Here is a 21,080-nt window from a genome sequence, read left to right as displayed (position 1 = left end):
ATCTCTTTAGCTGGGCGCTATCAAATCAAATGTTATTGGTCACATACACATGGTTAGCAGATGTTAATGCGAGTGTATTAAAATGCTTGTGCTTCTGGTTCCGACAGTACAGTAATATCTAACAAGTAACCTAACAATTCCCCAACAACTACCTAATACACAGAAATCTAAAAGGGGTGAATGTGAATATGTACATATAAATATATGGATGAGCGATGGCCGAGCGGCATAGGCAAGGTGCAATAGATGGTATAAAATACAGTATATACATATGACATGAATAATGTAAGACATGTAAACATTATTAAAGTGGCGTTATTTAAAGTGGCATTGTTTAAAGTGACTAGTGATCAGAGTGAGCTCTGGTAACGAAACCATGCTGACAAACACAGAGAGCCAGGGAGTCAGGCAAGCAGAGAGCCAAGGAGTCGGGCAGCCAGTAGGGAAGGCATAAAGTCAGTCAGGCAGCCAGTCAGTTGGCTCGAGGCATTTGGGGAGGCAGGAGGAGAGAGGCTCCAGACGGCACGCTCTGGTCCAAGCTGACCCCGGGGTCGTGGGAAGTCACCTCACTCCTCTGGAATTTGACGGTGTTGGCTTTGTTCATGTCTTCCGTCTCCTCGACAGTGTTGGCAGCCTTCTGGAGGATCTCCTGGGCCTCAGAGAGCTTGTTGGTGAAGCGGGAGAGCACCTCCCGTACCGGGGCCACGCGGCTGTCTGTACTGATCAGCTTCTTCTCCAGCTGACGCATGCGTCTAAGGACTGGACAACACACACATTTGTAAATACACAAGACCAGAAAGCTTGTCTCTACCTCCCCATTATAACACGTCTATAGCGTGTGTGTTTCTTTGTGTGGATGTGTCTATGTGTGAGTGTGTGCGTTTTTTCTCACGGTCGTGGGCCTCGGTTGACTCATCGGTGGCGATGGGCTCTTGTGGGGAAAGGTCCAGTTTCTTCATCCAGGCCACCATGCCCTCGGCAACAGCTGTCTTCTGTCTGATGATCTCTGGGTCCAGTTCCTGATGGACACTGTACAGCTCCCAGTCACTGATCATCTCTGTGAGACACAGACACGACACAGAGCACAGGGGGAAGGAAGGCTGGGATATGGCTATGGGACATGATCGAGGCTCCACTACCAAAAGCACCCTCATAAACAAGTGCAGATCAATGGATGGCAGTAGGAAATACAGCAAAGGTGATTTGGATTTAAATCTTAAGGCAAGGCGGGCTTAAAAAGTAATTGGATATCATATATCAACATTTATAACATACCTAGAAGCATTATGAATAATGGGGGAGGTGTACGGTACTCAGAGAGGCATAGCAGTGTATCTTTAGCAGGCTTAACAATACCTTCAATCAGCACGTTGAGGGCGGTAAGGTTAGTTGTCAGCTCATCAGCCAGAGTGACGCTCTGTAGTGTGTCGTCATCCACTCTGTCCCCCAAGGACTTCACTACACTCTCCTGGCCCACAGCAAACACCACACAGATCAATTACAAAGTCAAGACATGACAAACACCACAGAACACAAAAATCAATGACACATTCTGGACACTACCACTACAAGCTCAACTAAAACAGGCTCAGAGATAACTGCACTGTATAACCTTAGTCTCTCGTGACAGACGTTAACATTAAAATGCTAAATCGAGTAGTGGGAGATTTGCTTCTGGAACCAACAGGACCCTGAACAGCTTCTACCCCCAAGCCAGAAGACTGCTAAATAGTTTCAATTTTTAGTCTACACCAGTTGTTTGCGAAGCATGCAACAAAACCAACCGCATGCAACCGTTAGTATGAATTAACTATACGTTGGTTTTTGTATTTGGACTTTATTTCACCTCCAGAGAAATGTCAACTATGAAAGGAGGAAGGAAGAGGAGTGTGAGTGAGTTAGATGAGTGATGAAGGTGTCCTCTTACCGTCTCTGCAAGATGGTTCATGTCTAAGAGTAGAACAGCGCTGACCTCCTCCAGCTGCCCAGTCTGGGTCCTCATCAGAGCTGACTTATTCCTCCAGTTCACAAACTGAGTCTGGAAACAAAACATAGGGGTAATGGGATACACTTACACAATACTATTACAATACAGTAAATTCATGTTAGGATTATGAGAAGAAAATAATGTGATTCACACAGTACAATGGTTGTTATATTGGCTGGTTAGTTGGTTGATTGGTTGGTTGGTGGGTGTATGATATTTTCCAAACTTTATTTTAGAAAAACTCCACTAGTTGAGCAGCTTATTTGTCTTGTTTAAATCAGAATGAACTGATAATATAGGTGTGTATAAACATCTTGAGTCCCAACTATATCAGCCTGAGCAGAGAGAAAGGCTGTACGTGGTGTGTTCATAACAACATACAGGAACTCAAGTCCTTTTGTTCACCTGACCTAGAATTCCTTACAATCAAATGCCGACCACATTATCTACCAAGAGAATTCTCTACGATCATAATTACAGTCGTGTATATCCCGCCCCAATCAGACACATCGACGGCCCTGAAATAACTTGATTTGACTCTATGTAAACTGGAAACCACATATCCTGAGGCTGCATTTATTGTAGCTGGGGATTTTAACAAGGCTAATCTGAAAACAAGGCTCCCTAAATTTTATCAGCATATCGAATGAGCGACCCGGGCCGGCAAAACCCTGGATCATTGTTATTCTAACTTCCGCGACGCATATAAATCCCTCCCTCGCCCTCCTTTTGGAAAATCTGACCACGACTCCATTATGTTGCTCCCAGCCTATAGACAGAAACTAAAACAGGAAGCGCACGTGCTCAGGTCTGTTCAACGTTGGTCCGAACAATCGGATTCCACGATTCAAGATTGCTTCGATCACGTGGACTGGGATATGTTCCGCATAGCATTGGACAATAACATTGATGAATACGCTGATTTGGTGAGCGAGTTTATTAGCAAGTGCATCAGTGATGTTGTACCCACAGCGTCTATTAAAACATTGCCCAACCAGAAACCGTGGATTGATGGCAGCATTCGCGCAAAACTGAAAGCACGAACCACTGGTTTTAATCAGGGCAAGGTGAACGGAAACATGACCGAATACAAACAGTGTAGCTATTCCCTCCGCAAGGCAATCAAACAAGCTAAGCGTCAGTATAGAGACAAAGTAGAGTCGCAATTCAACGGCTCAGACACCAGAGGTATGTGGCAGGGTCTACAGTCAATCACGGACTACAAAAGGAAAACCAGCCCCGTCGCGGACCACGATGTCTTGCTCCCAGACAAACTAAACAACTTCTTTGCTCACTTTGAGGACAACACAGTGCCACTGACACGGCCCTCTACCAAAACCTGCGGGCTCTCCTTTACTGCAGCCAACGTGAGTAAAACATTTAAACGTGTTAACCTTCGCAAGGCTGCCGGCCCAGACGGCATCTCCAGCCGCGTCCTCAGAGCATGCGCAGACCAGCTGGCTGGTGTGTTTACGGACATATTCAATCAATCCTTATCCCAGTATGCTGTTCCCACATGCTTCAAGAGGGCCACCATTGTTCCTGTTCCCAAGAAAGCGAAGGTAACTGAGCTAAATGACTATCGCCCCGTAGCACTCACTTCCGTCATCATACCTGACACCCTAGACCCACTCCAATTTGCTTACCGCCCCAATAGGTCCACAGACGACGCAATCGCAATCACACTGCACACTGCCCTAATCCATCTGGACAAGAGGAATACCTATGTAAGAATGCTGTTCATCGACTACAGCTCAGGATTTAACACCATAGTACCTTCCAAACTTGTCATTAAGCTCAAAACCCTGGGTCTTAACCCCGCCCCGTGCAACTGGGTCCTGGACTTCCTGACGGGCCGCCCCCCAGGTGGTGAGGGTAGGTAACAACATCTCCACCCGCTGATCCTTAACACTGGGACCCCACAAGGGTGCATTCTCAGCCCTCTCCTGTACTCCCTGTTCACCCATGACTGCATGGCCATGCACGCCTCCAACTCAATCATCAAGTTTGCAGACGACACTACAGTGGTAGGCTTGATTACCAACAACGATGAGACGGCCTACAGGGAGGAGGTGAGGGCCCTCAGAGTGTGGTGTCAGGAAAATAACCTTGCACTCAATGTCAACAAAACAAAGGAGATGATCGTGGACTTCAGGAAACAGCAGAGGGAGCAGCCCCCTGTCCACATCAACGGGACAGTAGTGGAGAAGGTGGAAAGTTTTAAGTTCCTCGGCGTACACATCACGGACAAACAAATGGTCCACCCACACAGACAGCGTGTGAAGAAGGCACAGCAGCGCCTCTTCAACCTCAGGAGGCTGAAGAAATTCGGCTTGTCACCAAAAACACTCACAAACTTTTACAGATGCAGAATGGAGAGCATCCTGTCGGGCTGTATCACCGCCTGATACGGCAACTGCTCCGCCCACAACCGTAAGGCTCTCCAGAGGGTAGTGAGGTCTGCACAATGCATCACCGGGGGCAAACTACCTGCCTTCCAGGACACCTACACCACCCGATGTCACAGGAAGGCCAAAAAGATCATCAAGGACAACAACCACCCGAGCCACTGCCTGTTCACCCCGCTATCATCCAGAAGGCGAGGTCAGTACAGGTGCATCAAAGCGGGGACCGAGAGACTGAAAAACAGCTTCTATCTCAAGGCCATCAGACTGTTAAACAACCATCACTAACATTGAGTGGCTGCTGCCAACATACTGACTCAACTCTAGCCACTTTAATAATGAAAAATGTATGTAATAAATGTATTACTAGCCACTTTAAACAATGCCACTTTATATAATGTTTACATAACCTACATTACTCATCTCATATGTATATACTGTACTCTATACCATCTACTGCATCTTGCCTATGCCGTTCGGCCATCGCTCATTCATATATTTTTATGTACATATTCTTATTCATTCCTTTACACTTGTGTGTATAAGGTAGTTGTGAAATTGTTATGTTAGATTACTTGTTAGATATTACTGCATGGTCGGAACTAAAAGCACAAGCATTTCGCTACACTCGCATTAACATCTGCTAACCATGTGTATGTGACAAATAAAATATGATTTAATTTGATAATTTGATTTACTGTACCTTCAGACGTTGGGCGGTGTAGTTGTAGTACTTGACCCTGTCGTTGGCTGCAGCCCCAGTGGAGATGTTCAACACACTGACCTTTATCTGGTCCAGCGTCTTATTGGACGGCCTCAGGTCACCAATCAGGTGCCAGATACACTCATCACAACCTGGTGGTAGGGAGGAGACAAATGATTTGTGTGTAATTTCCCCAACATCACATCATGCTAAAATCCAACACAAAGGGTTGTTTAAGATAAACTGAAACGTTCATTTTTATTTCTAACCAGACACTCTTACTGATGTTGCAGAGGTTGACCGTGTAGGATTCAGGGAGACACTCCCCAGTGTGCACATCACAGTGGCTGCTAGCACAGTCACATTCTGGATGGAAGAAACAGACATACACATGCATTTCATATAGCTACAGTTGATTACATGTCGAGTTCCATTTATCGAGTTGAAGGCTTTATCAGCCGGACATAGGAGAGTCAGTCTGAGTACAAATACCAAATATATAATGGAACCCATGGTGGGTCTTTTGTCTGGGAAGGAGTGCTGCTGCACGTCTGTAGTGTGGTTCCCTGGCTCTCTATAGTGTGGCTGTGGGATGGATGATGGTTCCGGCAGCTGGGCAGATAAATTAGGACTGGGCGGGCGGTGATGTCAGAGGAAAGTCAGCTGCCAGCTGCAGTTAGTGCCTGTTGTCATGTGCAGATGCGTACGGATGGTCCCGGTGTTGCAGATCGCAGCAGATGCCTCCCTGACATCATGTATGAGTGGATGTGGGAATGGTGGACTGGCTTGCTAGCTACAGAAAATGTTATCTGTTCATAATGTTTGACCAACTGGTCTGGGTCGTTCGCAAGATTAGACAGACACAGTACTTACTCTGACACCCTGAGGGGCCGTAGTTCCAGTGGTCTGGGAGGCAACGCTCGCAGTATCGGCCTCCGGCCCCTGGTTTGCACTGGCAGCTGTGGGTCAGAGGATGACAGGTGGGCCGAAGACCAGCAGGTCCACAGTCACAACTATGGCAGCCCTGGCAGTTATTGAAACCTGTGTGGCCCTCCTAAAGCACACAATAGACAATAGTATGTTAGACATCTGGTTGTTATTTTTGTTATTCACAGTAGCCTTAATGATTTTGTCTGCTTTCATCTTACTGTCTGCTTTACTGAGCATATCTGTTGTCAGGAAAAGCTGTCCAACAGTGGGATTGTGTGACCACATGGTTGTAAGGCTGTCTCCTTGATAAGGCCCTTGAGTGTCTCACCTCACATTGGTCACAGAGTCGGCCGGTGACACCAGGCTTACAGTGACATGTCCCTGTCCTGTCATCACACGAAGTTGTCCCACACTTACTGCACTCACACACTGTAACACAGGACACACTCATAGTTAATACAGAGCGGGTCAAAGAAGCATGACATGGCCCCAATGAAAATTGTTATTTCTGTCCAAGCAAAGCCCTAAAATACAAATGGAAACCCTGCAATAGATTGTAATGTAGATTGGGATTTTCCAATTTCTTCAGTTGTATTCTTCATAGTTTTCTACAAGTGAGTTAGAGCTGGACTTATCTCATCCAAACAGCAACTACAAGTTAATATTTGGTAAACACGCACCACTTTTCCATGATACTATTCTTACACTGATGTGCACATGGCGTTAGATAATACACAGGCCAGGGTTGTCTGTGTTGTACTGTACTGTCTCTGAGGCATTGTGTCATTAGAGCATGGCAGAAATTCTCACTACCCAGCCTGCCTAACTGTGTAAACACACAAAATAGCCCTCCCCGTATTTTGTTTCAGATAGAGCCTTGTGATTGACTTATATGAGCAAAACAAGGGGATATTGTTAAAGCTCTATTGAAGACAAATCCATAGTAAGTCTTTAACCCCAAGAGCAATGTCAAAGCAGCATTCAAATCCAGAATTGAGCAAATGACTGGATATAGCTTCACTATTGTCAGACATCAGATTAATATCTATTTTTCCCTTGGATGTTTTTTGATCTACATTGACAGTAAAGTTGAACTGTGTCACGCCCTGATCTGTTTCACCTGTCCTTGTGATTGTCTCCACCCCCTCCAGGTGTTGCTTATTTTCCCCGGTGTATTTATCCCTGTGTTTCTTGTCTCTCTGTGCCAGTTCGTCTTGTATGTTCAAGTCAACCAGCGTGTTTTTTCTGTTCTCTTTTGCTAGTCATCCTGGTTTTGACCCTTGCCTGTTTCTGGACTCTGTACCCGCCTGCCTGACCATTCTGCCTGCCCTGACCTCGAGCCTGCCTGCCACTCTGTACCTCCTGGACACTGAACTGGTTTTGACCTTTTGCCTATCCATGACCATTCTCTTGCCTACTGTTTTGGATTATAATAAATATCAAAGACTCAAATCATCTGCCTCCCGTGTCTGCATCTGGGTCTCGCCTTGTGCCCTTATAACCTGACGTATTCCCTTTAGCTCCTATTGGAGCAAAGGGCCTCAGTAGGGTAAGTAATGTCTAACAGTACTCTTGGCAAGCACCTCTGCAGTTCTTGGCACTGATGGCGTCACCGTAGAAACCTGGGGCACACCGTTCACAGTTGGCTCCGGCCGTGTCCCCCCAGCAATTCTGACAGAAGCCGGTCACGTTGTGGCACTCATTGAAGATGTGGTTGGGGTCCGAGTTACCGTTACAGTCACAACTCTTACAGGAGTCACCGATCACCATGGGGTTGCCATAGAACCCTGGAGCACATCTGGGTGAGGAAGATGCAAGGTGATTGCCAATAATTGTTTGATTTAGATTGACTTATCACTTATACTGAAACATCATTGTTATATGAAAGCATTTCCAAATATTTATTGTTCAGGTCCTGAAAAAATAAATAGTGAAATTGTAAGAGCTTTACTTGTGTCTATATGAGCCGATTTAGGATAATGAGTGTAATTGCTCCCACGGTGGCGTTAACTCATGGAGTTGGCCAAGGTTCTGTCAGCACTGACCTCTCACAGTAATGTCCAGCATAGCCCTCTTGGCAGTTGCATCGTAGGATGTTACTGCTTCTGTCACAGTGCTCTGCAAAGCTGGCCAGACACACAGTGGAAAGAATGTCAGTCAGTGAGCTCTGCCCGCCAACACACAGGCCTCTCTCTGCACGGCCTGCACAACAGTAGGGTCTGGATGGACGGATGCTATAGCTTACTTGTTGGAGGGGCTGGACAGGGGACAGGCGCACGGTTGGCAGGAGTGATGTCCGTGGTTGGAGACGTCAGTCATGTATCCATCCTCACATATTTCACAGAAATCCCCAGTGGTGTGGTCCTGACATGACTGCATGGTAAAGAGTGGAATATAGTTGAAATCTATTACTGATATGATAGTAATCTAGAGACTAGAAGTATTCCCCATGGTGTAATTAAGAAATAAGGCACAAGGGGGTGTGGTATATGGCCAATATTCCACGGCTTAGGGCTGTTCTTATGCACGACGCAATGTGGAGTGCCTGGATACAGCCCTTAGCCGTCGTATATAGGCCATATGCCACAAACCCCCAAGGTACCTTATTGCTATTATAAACTGGTTACCAATGTAACAAGAAATGTTTTGTCATACCCTGGGTAAATGGACTGATATACCACAGCTTTCAGCCAATCAGCATACAGGGCTCGAACCACCCAGTTTATAATAAGTATTAATAGAGGGGATGGATGTCATACTTACTGTACAAACACCTGTGATATCTTCACATGTTTCTGAATGGCCTTTGCAGTTACATGGTAGGCATTTTTTCTGGTTACTGAGGAAATATCGTTGTGCACACACCTAGGGAGAGGGAACATGAACGAGCTCTTTAAAACAGAGTACAACCTCAGTTTCACACACAACAGTTTTCCCCTGAATCTGATCTTGGATTAGAAATACATTTCACCAGTGATATGGTTCCTGACATTAATGCCAAGTTGCTAACGGGGCACTTTATCATTCTACCCTATGTTATTTTGAGTATTAAATTGTTATGGATTACTGCACTGTTAGGTTTAGAGAGGCAAGAAAGGCAAGAAAGGCATTTCTTTGTACTTGTGCACGTGACATTAAAACTTGAAACAGCAACTTCAGAAAGTATGTAGAGCACCTGGAATCATTTAGGCAAGGCTGGATTAAGTTGTGCATCATCAATGGGATACAACGTTCCCCTACTTTTCACAATATCTCTTATCAAACACACTCACATTCCTTCATGAAAAAAGGTGCTCTCTTATTTAACTACTCTAATGTGACAATAAAGCACATACTTGACTAAAACAAAATTATGACATTATTGGATACTTGCATACTGCTAATAATGGTTCAGTCATTCACAGAATGTTACTTACAGAACGCTCATGGCCAATTCACTCTGTAAGGCAGTTGCCACTTGTTCTGTAAGGCAGTTTCCTAATGTAGTGTGAAATCAGAGTTCAGCTACACCTCTCCTCACTCTCCCTCCACAGATCCCTTTGATCTTCTGTCACCCCATTCAAAAAGGGTTCTGGTCCTACAACACTACTCTGTTCATATTGGCCTGCTATAAGAGTACCATGTTTTCCCCCCTTGTTTCATCCAGTCAATGGAACACGTATGCTGTGTCCAGAGTGACGGGCACCAATACATCTCAAACATTCCAGAGATATGCTCCCAGTTGTGATGCATAATTCCCCTTGATTTATTAGCTAGCAGGCCGGAGGTCAGGCTACCTTCTGAACATTTGTAGCTTCCGTTCTTCTAGCTAAAGTGCAATCATTGGGAAAATAAAATTGACGACCTACGAGAAAGATTAAACTATCAACAGGACATTAAAACCTCTAGGGGCTAGGGGGCAGTATTTTCACGGCCGGATGAAAAACGTACCCAATTTAAACAGGTTACTACTCCGGCCCAGAAAATAGAATATGCATATTATTAGTAGATTTTGATAGAAAACACTCTGAAGTTTCTAAAACTGTTTGAATGGTGTCTAAGTATAACAGAACTCATATGGCAGGCAAAAACCTGAGAAAATATACAAGCAGGAAATTAAAATTTTGTGGCTGTACTATTTTCAAGTCATTGGTAATAAATCACACAGTGACAAAGGATTCATTTTGCACTTCCTATGGCTTCCACTAGATGTCAACGATCTTTATAAAGTTGTTTGAAGCGTCTATGATGAACAGAGAACGAATGAGAAGGAAGGGAAGTTGACGTCCCTGGGAGGTCGTCACTTCATTATTGCGCGCACATGGGCGTTCATGTGAGGCGAGACATTTTTCAAAACTTGTTTCAAGACACAGGAGAGGTCGGGTTGAAATATTACTGATGTTTCACGTTACAAATGGACCAAAAGATTGATGCTAAACAACGTTTGACATGTTTGAATGAACGTAAATCGATTTTTTTTTTTTTAATTCGTCGTGACTTTTCCCTCCCATTTTGAGTAGCCTACCGAACGCGCTAACAACACGGAATTATTTGGACATAAATTATGAACTTCATCGAAAAAAAACACATTTGTTGTGGACCTGAGATTCCTGGAAGTGCCTTCTGATGAAGATTATTAAAGGTAAGGGAATATTGCTAATGTTATTCATGGTTTTAGATGATTCCAACATAGCGGCTAGCTGTATAGCCTAGTGTATTTTTCTGACCAGAGTACTCAGATTATTGCAAAGTATGCTTTCCCAGTAAAGTTATTTTGAAATCTGTCAATGCGGTTGCATTCAGAATGCAACCGTTATTCTTTGAATAACAGTTTAATACTTTAACCACGTTTTATAATGTTTCTAATTTGTTATTGACCAAATACTTATTTTCCACCATAATTTGCAAATAAATTCATAGAAAATCCTACAATGTGATTTTCTGGATTTTTTTTTCTCATTTTGTCTGTCATAGTTGACGTGTACCTATGATGAAAATTACAGGCCTCTCTCATCTTTTTAAGTGGGAGAACTTGCACAATTGGTGGCTGACAAAATACTTTTTTGCCCCACTGTATAGTACACACCATAAATGAGGCCAGGCCTATACATCATATGGTTATGTTATATGATGTCCTGGTTATTGACTACAGGTCATTTCAATCGATTCTACTCACCTTCTGCTCCCACACGTTTGCATTACAACTGATTACATATTATAAAGTAGGTGTTATCTATGCCAGTATTTAGGTAAAATGATCTGAATGGGTCCTGAACAGTAAGCAGTCTAGAGATCCATATCACAATTGAGGCTATTGCACTACAGAATGCTAGTCCTCTCAGAGAGTCTTACTGGTTGCTGACAGTGCTGAATAATTACACTACATTGCTAATGACTGGATTTAGAATGATCTGAACCCCACCCTGTTCAACTGGGTCCTGGATTTCTTGACGGGCCGACCCCAGGTGGTGAAGGTAGGCAACAACACCTCCGCTATGCTGATCCTTAACATGGGGGGCCCCACAAGGGTGTCCTCAGCCCCCTCCTGTACTCCCTGTTCACCTATGACTGCGTGGCCACGCCTCCAACTAAATCATCAAGTTTGCAGACAACACAACAGTTGTAGGCCTGATTACCAACAACGACAAGACCGCCTACAGGGAGGAGGTGAGGGCCCTGGCGGAGTGGTGCCAAGAAAAAAACCTCTCCTTCAACGTCAACACAACGAAGGAACTGATCGTGGACTCTAGGAGACAGCAAAGCGAGCACGCCCCCATCCACATCGACAGGGCCGCAGTGAAGAGGGTGAAAAGCCTCGGTGTGCACATCACTGACAACCTGAAATGGTCCATCCACGCAAAAGAGTGTGTTGAAGAAGGCAGAAAAAGCGTCTCATTAACCTCAAGAGGCTGAAGAAATTCGGCTTGGCCCCTATGACCCTCACAAACTTCTACAGATGCATCATTGAGAACATCCTGTCAGGCTGTATGGCAACTGCACTATCCGCAACCGCAGGGCTCTCCAGAGGGTGGTGCGGTCCGCCCAAGCATCATCGGGGGCACACTGCCTGCCCTCCAGGACATCTACAGCACCTGTTGTCACAGAAAGCCCAAGAAGATCATCAATGACCTCAGCCACCCGAGCCATGGCCTGTTCACCCTGCTACCATCTAGAAGGCGGAGACAGTACAGGTGCATCAACACGGCGACTGAAAAACAGCTTCTGTGTCTCCATCTCCAGGCCTCCAGGCCATCAGACTTAAATAGTCACCACTAGCCGACCTCCGCTCAGTACCCTGCCCTGAACTTAGTCACTGTTACTGGCCGGCTACCACCTGGTACTCTACCCTGCACATAGTCATTGAACACTGCTTTAATTACATTTACATTTAAGTCATTTAGCAGACGCTCTTAACCAGAGCGACTTACAAATTGGTGCATTCACCTTATGATATCCAGTGGAACAACCACTTTACAATAGTGCATCTAAATCTTTTAAGGGGGGGTTAGAAGGATTACTTTATCCTATCCTAGGTATTCCTTAAAGAGGTGGGGTTTCAGGTGTCTCCGGAAGGTGGTGATTGACTCCGCTGTCCTGGCGTCGTGAGGGAGTCAAGTGGCAACGTCGTGATTTAATAATGTTTACATACTGTTTTACCCACTTCATATGTATATACTGTATTCTAGTGAAGGCTCATCCTATATAACTACTGCTGTACACACCATTTCTATTCATGTAGTGTCCATCATGTCTATACACAACATCATATACATATGTATTTATATTCCAGACTCTGACATTGCTCGTTCTCATACTTCTAAATTATTTTATTTTTATTTGTTGGATTTGTGTGTATTGTTTTGAATTATTGCACTGTTTGAGCTAGGAAAAACATTAGCATTCCGCTGCACCTGCGATAACATCTGCAAAATATGTGTACTTGACCAATAAAATGTGATTTGTTTTAGATTTTATTACCCTGTGGTGAACTACTTTTGACCACCAGGGCCAATACAGTAGGGCTCTGGTCAAAAGTAGTGCACTATATATAACAGGGAATAGGGTGCCTTTTGGGACGTAGACTTTAGAAGTGTAAAGTATATAACACAGCAGACGTTGCACCATGTAATATGTAACTACATTAGTTCCTGTTCGTTTGGACCAGAATGAGTCTCATTCAAATATCCTTTAGTTCAGAATACAATTTCATTAAAACATCAAACCCCAACTTCCTGGTACTGTTTCCCTGGTTATAGGGAGTAATCCTGTGATACAGAAAATGAACCCCTCAAGAATATTTTACAGCATGGTGAATGCTCTAATCCGCTCCTAAATGGCATGAACATTGAAACAATTCACATCTGTAGCCTTCTGGTCCACTCTGAATGTCCTCTGTAATGTGAGCTGTTTCTGATCTATTTCTCCGTGCGCCCACTACCGTAGAGAACAAAGATGACATTCACCATGTAGTATAGCCTTTCTCTGTTTCATGTGCAGCAGCATGTCCCAAAGACTATGTCACTGTGCTCCACTTCTAAAAGGTGGAACCTCAAATGGTAAGGGCAATTCCACGTTAACAGAGTGATGCTGAGACTCTGCTGAGACTCTTTTTCACACTCCTTGTGCACAGAGTTTAATGGTTTGTTTAACTTTGCAATCATTGTTTGTTTTTTTGGCATACAATTTAAAGAGTCTCAACATCACTCTGCTATCGGGGAATGGTCCGTATGCATTTATCATTAGCTGTTCATATCATGTGTTCAGAAGTGCTATAAGTTATGTAGCCTACATGAGACTAAGCATGAGTCTGGCTCTATCTCTGCCTCTGGGACAGGGATGAATAAATACAGTTGGTCTCAGCTCAGGCAGAAAAACAAGAATTGGCTCCAAACAAGAGTTCAGTCCAAAGTCAACATTTTCTCAGGTCTGAGGCTGTGGCAGACTCTCTCTTTCTCTCTGAAATAGGAACAACAAACCCAGTGCCCCCCTCTCCCTCCCTGCCTGCACCCACTCCTCACAATAAGAGGCAGATAGTTTATTGACTTTGGCCCTAGTGAAGACTTCACTCTCTGACTTAAGTGGTAAACTCCTCTGAAGATACTGAGGATGGGAAAGGGGTATGGCTGGGTAATGTGAATCTCATCATAATCCAATAACAGAGCAGAGATGATATGTCTGCAGTGGAGAGGCCTCTATCTCCTCATGGGTCTCTGCTATTAGAATTCTCATGTACACAGAAGAAGTAAACAATTTCACAAGAGGCGGAAGATCGTCAATTCTAAATTTACACTGGGGGGGATCTGCTCCCTGCCCCCCCCCCCCCTCAACTGCCTTAAATTCAGCAAACAAAAAATAAATATAGCTATTCAATTCATTGTTCTGTGACTCTCTGTGACCTCTTACACAATGCAAAGTAGGTAACATTTACATTAGTCTCGCTCTGGGCACATTGTTTTGCCTGCGTGTCCCTGAGAGGTTTCTCTCTAAGATAGATGCCCATTCTTTGGGCCCCCGTTGGCCCCCAAACAGGAAATATCTGCCTGCACCCAGTCTACCCACTATAAATGTGTGAGCAGCACGTCCTGTATTGTTTCTCATGCCTTTTCTGCTTGCTATGTTCCCTCTATGTGTGTTGCTCAACACTTGGCAGCTGGTTTCCATTAGGGCTCCACCGGTGGCTAGCGCGGGCCAATGGAGAGTGATATGTCCCTCATCAGGGTCTCGGCTGGAGCTCCTCCACAAACATCCTGACCCCAGGCAGAACACAGAGAGGTTTGAGACGCAGCACTGAGTGGCCAGAGTGTGGCCATAGAGATATGGATCCACATAGCAAGATCCTCTCACACCCAAACCACCCCAGCATTTCACAAAAAAGTCTAAGAAGCATACTGACTGACTTACAAACCTGTGTCTCTTGCTGTGACTATCAAAACCCATTAGAGGTTAGCTAGAGAAGCATTCAGCACAGTTCGTGGACATAATATCCAATGTGACTGTCTGATTCGGTCATGTGGAAAAAGATGTGGAAAAGTTTGCAATAACAACAGGTCCTCTGTATTTAGCTGTGATAAGGAACTTGACGCCTGCTGTGCATCCTATACCAGCCAAGCAGAGAAAAAACAAAATGTATAGTCTTACTTTCATCACAGACTGCTGTTCCCAATGTAAACCAATGGAAGTCGCTGGGTAGACGATCCCTGAGAGGACGATGGAGAGTAGAAGGCAGAGGCAGGGCAGAGCTTTAGTAGCAGACATGTCTGTGTGTAAGTCCAGTGGAGCGCTGCTCCCTCTCACTCTCTGTCTCCCTGTCCTGCCTGTAGTGAAGTCTTTCTGCGACACAGGCAGCTCTCTCTCTCCCTCTTTCTGCAGCACCCGTTGGTTTAACTTTTCCACTGGTCCGAACTACAGATGCGGTGCAAGCGCCAGCTCAGTCCAGCCCCAAGTCCTATAAAACAAATAGTGTGTACTTCCTCCTCTCCCTATCCTCCTCTCCTTTCCTTTCAACTCCCCCAGTGGACCTGCCTCCCCAGAGCCTGATCATAAATCACATTCAGATGAGAAGTCTGGAGAGGGAGAGAGAGAGGAGGAGAGGGGGGAGCAATAAAAAGGGAAAGAAAATTAGAGAGCAACAGGGTGCACTAGACTAGTGTGTATTTCAGACAGGCAGACAGGCAGAGAGTGTAGTCACATTGAGTGTTGTTGGGCAGCAGCCGTCTCCGTCTGCAGGGTCCCTCCATGGTACCCTTTCACCTTGGGGGGGGGGGGGGGGGGGGGGGGGGGCTGAGCAGCAGACACAACCTCCAACCCCTCTCAGAGCCCTCCCTCCCCCCTCTGGTCCACTCGTCCAGGTAGAGAGAGGGGTCAGGATAAGCCCCGGCACTATGTCTGCAGTGCTGAAAAAATTTAAAAGCTGCCCCCCCACCCCTTCACACTTCTCCCCCATCCCCCTCCCTGGCTGGCGCTGCCCCTCTGTTTTTCTAAACACAGGTCAGACTGTCAAAGAAGGTGATACATTTATGAAAACTATGTTAGGGTCAGGATGCTTCCCCCACCAGGAAGGAGGCCAGTGACTATGGCTGAAAGTAGCACTCAGTCAGTCAAAGGAAGTGTTGTCAAAGTTCAACGCTGTGTACTCTAAGATCAAAGTATGGTGTCCGTGTCGGTACACGTGCTTTATTCGTGTCGGAAATGTTCAATGCAGAAACTCATGACAATAAAGAGACGTGTCATGCCAGCCATTAGATTGTGACAGGGTGATGTTGTTCTCTCTCCATCTCTCTGCCTATAAAGAGTGTGTTGTAAGTCATTTCAAATGTGGCGTCTGAGTTATGTGCCATGTGGTAGTTATACACTACATGTCCAAAAGTATGTGGACACCTGCTCGTCGAACATCTCATTCCAAAATCAGCCTCTACTCTTCTGGGAAGGCTTTCCACTAGATGTTAATAAACATTGCTGCGGGGACGTGCTTGCATTCAGCCACAAGAGCATTAGTGAGGTAGGGCACAGATGTTGGGCGATTAGGCCTGGCTCACAGACGGCGTTCCAATTCATCCCAAAAGGTGTTCAATGGGGTTGCGGTCATAGCTCTGTGCAGGCCAGTCAAATTCTTCCACACCGATCTCAAAAAAATATTTCGCTTTGTGCACGGGGGCATTGTCATGCTGAAAGAGGAAAGGGCCTTCCCCAAACTGTTGCCACGAAGTTGGAAGCAAAGAATCATCTAGAATGTCATTGTATGACTGTAGAATTAAGATGTCCCTTCACTGGAACTAAGGGGCCTAGCCTGAACCATGAAAAACAGCCCCAGACCATATTTCCTCCTCCACCAAACTTTACAGGTGGCACTATGCATTGGTGCAGGTAGCATTTTCCTGGCATCTGCCAAACCCAGAGTCATCCGTTGGACTGCCATATGGTGAAGTGTGATTGATCCAGAAAACACGTTTCCACTGCTCCAGAGACCAATGGCGGCGAGCTTTACACTACTCCAGCCGACGCTTGGCATTGCGCACAGTTATCTTAGGCTTGTGTGCGGCTGCTCGGCCATGGAAACCCATTTCATGGAGCTCCCGACAAACAGTTCTTGTGCTGACGTTGCTTCCAGAGGCAGTTTGGAACTCGGTAGTGATTGTTGCAATTGAGCACAGACTATTTTTACACGCTACGCGCTTCAGCGGTCACGTTCTGTGAGCTTGTGTGGCCTACTACTTCACGGCTGAGCCATGGTTGCTTCTAGACGTTTCCACTTCACAATAACAGCATTTACAGTTGACCAGGGCAGCTCTAGTAGGGCAGAAATGTGATGAACTGACTTGCTGGAAAGGTGGCATCCTATGAAGGTGCTACGTTGAAAGTCACTGAGCTCTTCAGTAAGGCCATTCTACTGCCAATGTTTGTCTATGGAGTACACATGGCTGTGTGCTCAATTTTATACACCTGTCAGCAATGGGTTTGGCTGAAATAGCCAAATCCACTAATTTGACTGGGTGTCCACAAACTTTTGTATATACAGTGTATGTCTCAAATGATCAATACACAGGCCGTCACATTCCACTGATGCATGTTAGGGATGTTCCTTTTAATCCTGCCTTTCTTCCATGCAAGAGCAAGACAAGACCACAACATGTCCGTTACCACTTCTACTTCAATGGAACGCATCAGAGGAGATCAAACGTCAGCATTTATAATATGATAGGAATTATGTCTCTTACACACTAACACACAGCACACACATTGCCTTATGTAAAGCCTGACCTCAGAACCATAAGAAACATACACTGTGGTGTTTACGGTTTCCCGATCTTATAACTTTACTAGGTTAAATAACAAACGGACGGAGAGGGAAATACGGTTAATGCCCACAAGTGTTTTACTGTTACACTGCACGGGGTAATGGGGAGCTGCACAAAACCAACAAACCTAGCCTGAACTAGCTAGCCATACCTCCCACTGGACTGTGACAACTGTGCAGCCACGGGGTGCTAGCCTCACCCGGTATATCACCACTCCAACCTGGCCAACTACGTAGCAGGGACCCACCCAGTTGCTGTCCAGTTTGGGGCTCCTGCCTTTCACTCTCTTGGGACCGTACACCCACACCAGGTCTCCTGATGTAAAATGTTGCCCCCTCACATACACATCGTACCCCCAGTAGAAAGATTGGCAGATTTTCTTCAGAGTCTTAGTAATGCCGAAATGTCCTACACCATGGTGTAGCTCCAGCACTTCTTCTCTCAGGACGTAAGGGACGACAAACTGCCAATGAGCCTCTCCTGAGGCTGATTCCAACTAGCTTATTTTCAGTGCTCCGTCTCTTATTTCTACCCCAGGCCACTGTGACCACAGTCCCCTCACAGTGGGTGACTGCTCCACCACCTCATCCCAGGGGGCGACGTCCTTCCTCCACCCAGCCAATCACCATATCTAGGTCGGGATCAGCCTGCTGTTGTTCCGTCCACCTGTCAGTATCCGCTAACTGCAGCGCCCGATACATGTGGCATTCGAACAGATGTCACTCTACTTCTCGAGGATCTGTGCGCTCACAATGCTTGCATTCAGGGCCACATGGCCACCTGGACAGTACATCAGCATAGCTGCTCTATCCAGCGGGTCACTTGCCCCTCGGGTTCTTTAAAGTAGAAAAGCCACTTCAAAGCTACATGGTCTGTTCGGATAACGAAGGGCAGGCCACAGAGGTAGTGGCGGAAGTGATGAGTCCACTACTGACAGGAGTTCTCGGTGAGTGACGCAGTAGTTCCTCTGCCTTGTTGAAGGTATGGTTATAGTATGCCACTACCTGCTCACCCTCAGGGGTGACCTGCGACAGCTCCCAGCCCCTTGCCACTGACATTGGTGTCCGGGGCGAACTGTCTCTGTGGGTCTGAGGCAATGAGGATGGGGACTTCACAAAGGGCCTTTTTCAGGGCTTCAAATACAAACTGCTGCTCTTGGTTCAGAGGAGCAGCCACCGTTGAGAAGCCTGCCACCTCCTGCAGTATTGGGCTAGGCCGAATAATGCCCATACTTGGTGGATGTCTCTCGGGGTAGGCCAGTCCTGTATTGCAGTGACTTCGTCCTCCATTGTTTTGAGGCCCTCATTGTTCACTCTGCGGCTGAGGAAGGTGACCTCCCTTTTCAGCAGGCAACACTTTTCAGGGTGCAGCTTGAGTCCTGCAGCACGGATCCTCTCCAAGACTTCCCTCAGCGCTTCAAAGGCAACATCAAAGTCCAGCCCATGTGCCAGCACATCATCCAGTTACACAGACAGCGTTCAGGGAGCATGCCAGCCAGTACTTTCCTTATCAGCCGTTCAAACATTGCTGGGGCGTTACATAGTCCGAATGGCATGGTTTTGAACTGCCACAGCCCCTTTCCTGTGGTGAAGGCAGTCTTGGCCTTGTCCACTGGAGCCATGGCCACCTGCCAGTAGCCACTTCGAAAGTCCAAAGAAGCGAACTATGTGGACCCCACCACCAAGTCAAGGGACTCATCCACCCTTGGCAGCGGGAAGGAGTCCTTGACAGTTATATAATTAACCTGGCGGTAGTCCACACAGTGCCTCCATGTCCCATTTTTCTTTTGGACCAACAACACTGGAGAGACCCAGGGGCTGTCTGAGGGTTCGATAATATCAGCTGGCAGCATGTCTTCCACATTCTGATCTGCGATGGCTTGCCATCCAGTCGGGAGGTGACGGTGGCGCTGACTGATGGGGCTGGCATCGCCTGTATTGATTCGGTGCTGCACAAGATGAGTACACCCAACATCTGCAGGGGTGGTGGCAAAGCTGTGACGGAACTCAAACAGCAGATCCCAAAGGCGACGGTGTTGTTGCTGATCCATGCCTTCACAGTTCTTCTCCCAAATTACTGAATCACCTCAACAGCAACAAGCTTTGCAGTCTGAGAGTGACCAGGAGAGATATCGTCTGACTGGGCGAGCGCTGCAGGGCATGGCACTTGGTCAGTTGGCTTCTGAGTCCCATATAGGACTCCTGGGGGTCACAGCTTGGATGACTGTATGGAATAGGGGTTGATTCAGTGCCTGCTTGGGGGGGAGATGCCTGCTTCCAGAGGGAAAGGCTTCGATAGGATTGCGGTCTGGAGTGTCTCTGTGAGAGCTCTAGCGGGAGCAGTTGTGTGTTGAGGATGCTGTGTTGGACCTGCTTATACTGCTTATGGGGTCAGGCCGGATGGGGGTCAGGCCGGATACTATTCACCAGTGGTAGTGTCTCTGTGTTTTTTTTGGGTGTGCCCAGTGGTGCGCCTACTGCACTGGGCCCATCCCGTTTCCCGAACGTTGTGGTTCTGGAGTGGCTCTAGATTCCACAAAGGTGCAATCTCTCATCTGGTGGCCTTTCCAGCCACAGTGCCAGAAAATGTGCTGTTATACATTTGTTGGTCCACGTTCAGGCCCGGGCAGGTGTTGTGTTGAGGTTCTCTCTGCCACTGGTCAAGGTGGGGGGCTTGGAAGTTGTACCTGGTATGTTTGGGGGTGGGGTCTCCCAGCTGAGGTGGCCTGCCCTTTTCTGAGGACTTCCTCGGGTCAGTGCCTTTGTTATTGCCACCTCTAGTGTCTCTGGTCCACAAAGGTGAATCTGTTCACGGAGTCTGTCTGGTGTTAGCCCCTTGATGAAAGCCTCTGTAGCAAGGGCCATGACAATGCTGTCTGAGAACTGGGGAATCTGTGGCTAAATAGTGAACCTCAGTGGCATAAACACCCAGTATCGCCCCGGGCTTTCGGGCTCGCTCAGCAAACTGTTGATGCCAAGGCTAGCAGCGGCTGACCAAACCACAGAGTTCTTTCAATTGCTATAGCCTGGGAATCCTTCATCTCCTGTTCAGACAGGTCCAGTAGTACTTGCTGGGCTTCCCTTTCTAGTGACATGGCCAACTGTACTCCTCTCTCTGTAGTGGAACATCTGTTAGCTGCAGCCACTAGCTCAAACTTGGCTTTGAAGGCTTCCCATCAAACTGGCATGCTTTGAGCCTCTCCAGGGGAGCCCAAGAGCCGTCAGTATCAGAATTTTGCCCTTCTACTGTCACTGTGTCACTACTGCTACATTTGGGGCTAG

General features: G+C 46.5%; 1 protein-coding gene across 2 annotated transcripts in view; it reads right to left on the bottom strand.

Annotated features, from left to right (window-relative positions):
- Positions 1–15,519, bottom strand: part of LOC106571319 (laminin subunit alpha-4) — a 33,860-nt gene extending 18,341 nt beyond the window's left edge. The window contains exons 1-13 of one of the 2 annotated variants that reach the window (XM_014144255.3): positions 15,143–15,519; positions 8,789–8,890; positions 8,271–8,398; positions 8,071–8,151; positions 7,609–7,823; positions 6,354–6,454; positions 5,969–6,149; positions 5,378–5,461; positions 5,096–5,247; positions 1,928–2,038; positions 1,357–1,468; positions 893–1,057; positions 566–759 (exon numbers count right to left, since the gene is read on the bottom strand). In XM_014144255.3, coding sequence (XP_013999730.3) covers positions 566–759; positions 893–1,057; positions 1,357–1,468; positions 1,928–2,038; positions 5,096–5,247; positions 5,378–5,461; positions 5,969–6,149; positions 6,354–6,454; positions 7,609–7,823; positions 8,071–8,151; positions 8,271–8,398; positions 8,789–8,890; positions 15,143–15,259 — 1,743 coding nt within the window. In that variant the 5' untranslated portion in view covers positions 15,260–15,519. Of the gene's footprint in view, positions 1–565; positions 760–892; positions 1,058–1,356; positions 1,469–1,927; positions 2,039–5,095; positions 5,248–5,377; positions 5,462–5,968; positions 6,150–6,353; positions 6,455–7,608; positions 7,824–7,976; positions 8,152–8,270; positions 8,399–8,788; positions 8,891–15,142 lie in introns of those variants that run through there. The other variant, XM_045695645.2, reaches the window with a different exon arrangement.
- Positions 15,520–21,080: the final 5,561 nt, after the last annotated feature.

This window comes from Salmo salar, chromosome 15, assembly GCF_965601325.2.
Source record: "Salmo salar chromosome 15, fSalSal1, whole genome shotgun sequence".
In the NCBI taxonomy this organism is placed as follows: Eukaryota; Metazoa; Chordata; class Actinopteri; order Salmoniformes; family Salmonidae; genus Salmo; species Salmo salar.
Note: the sequence above shows the minus strand (reverse complement) of the source record. Positions and strands in the feature narration are given on the sequence as shown.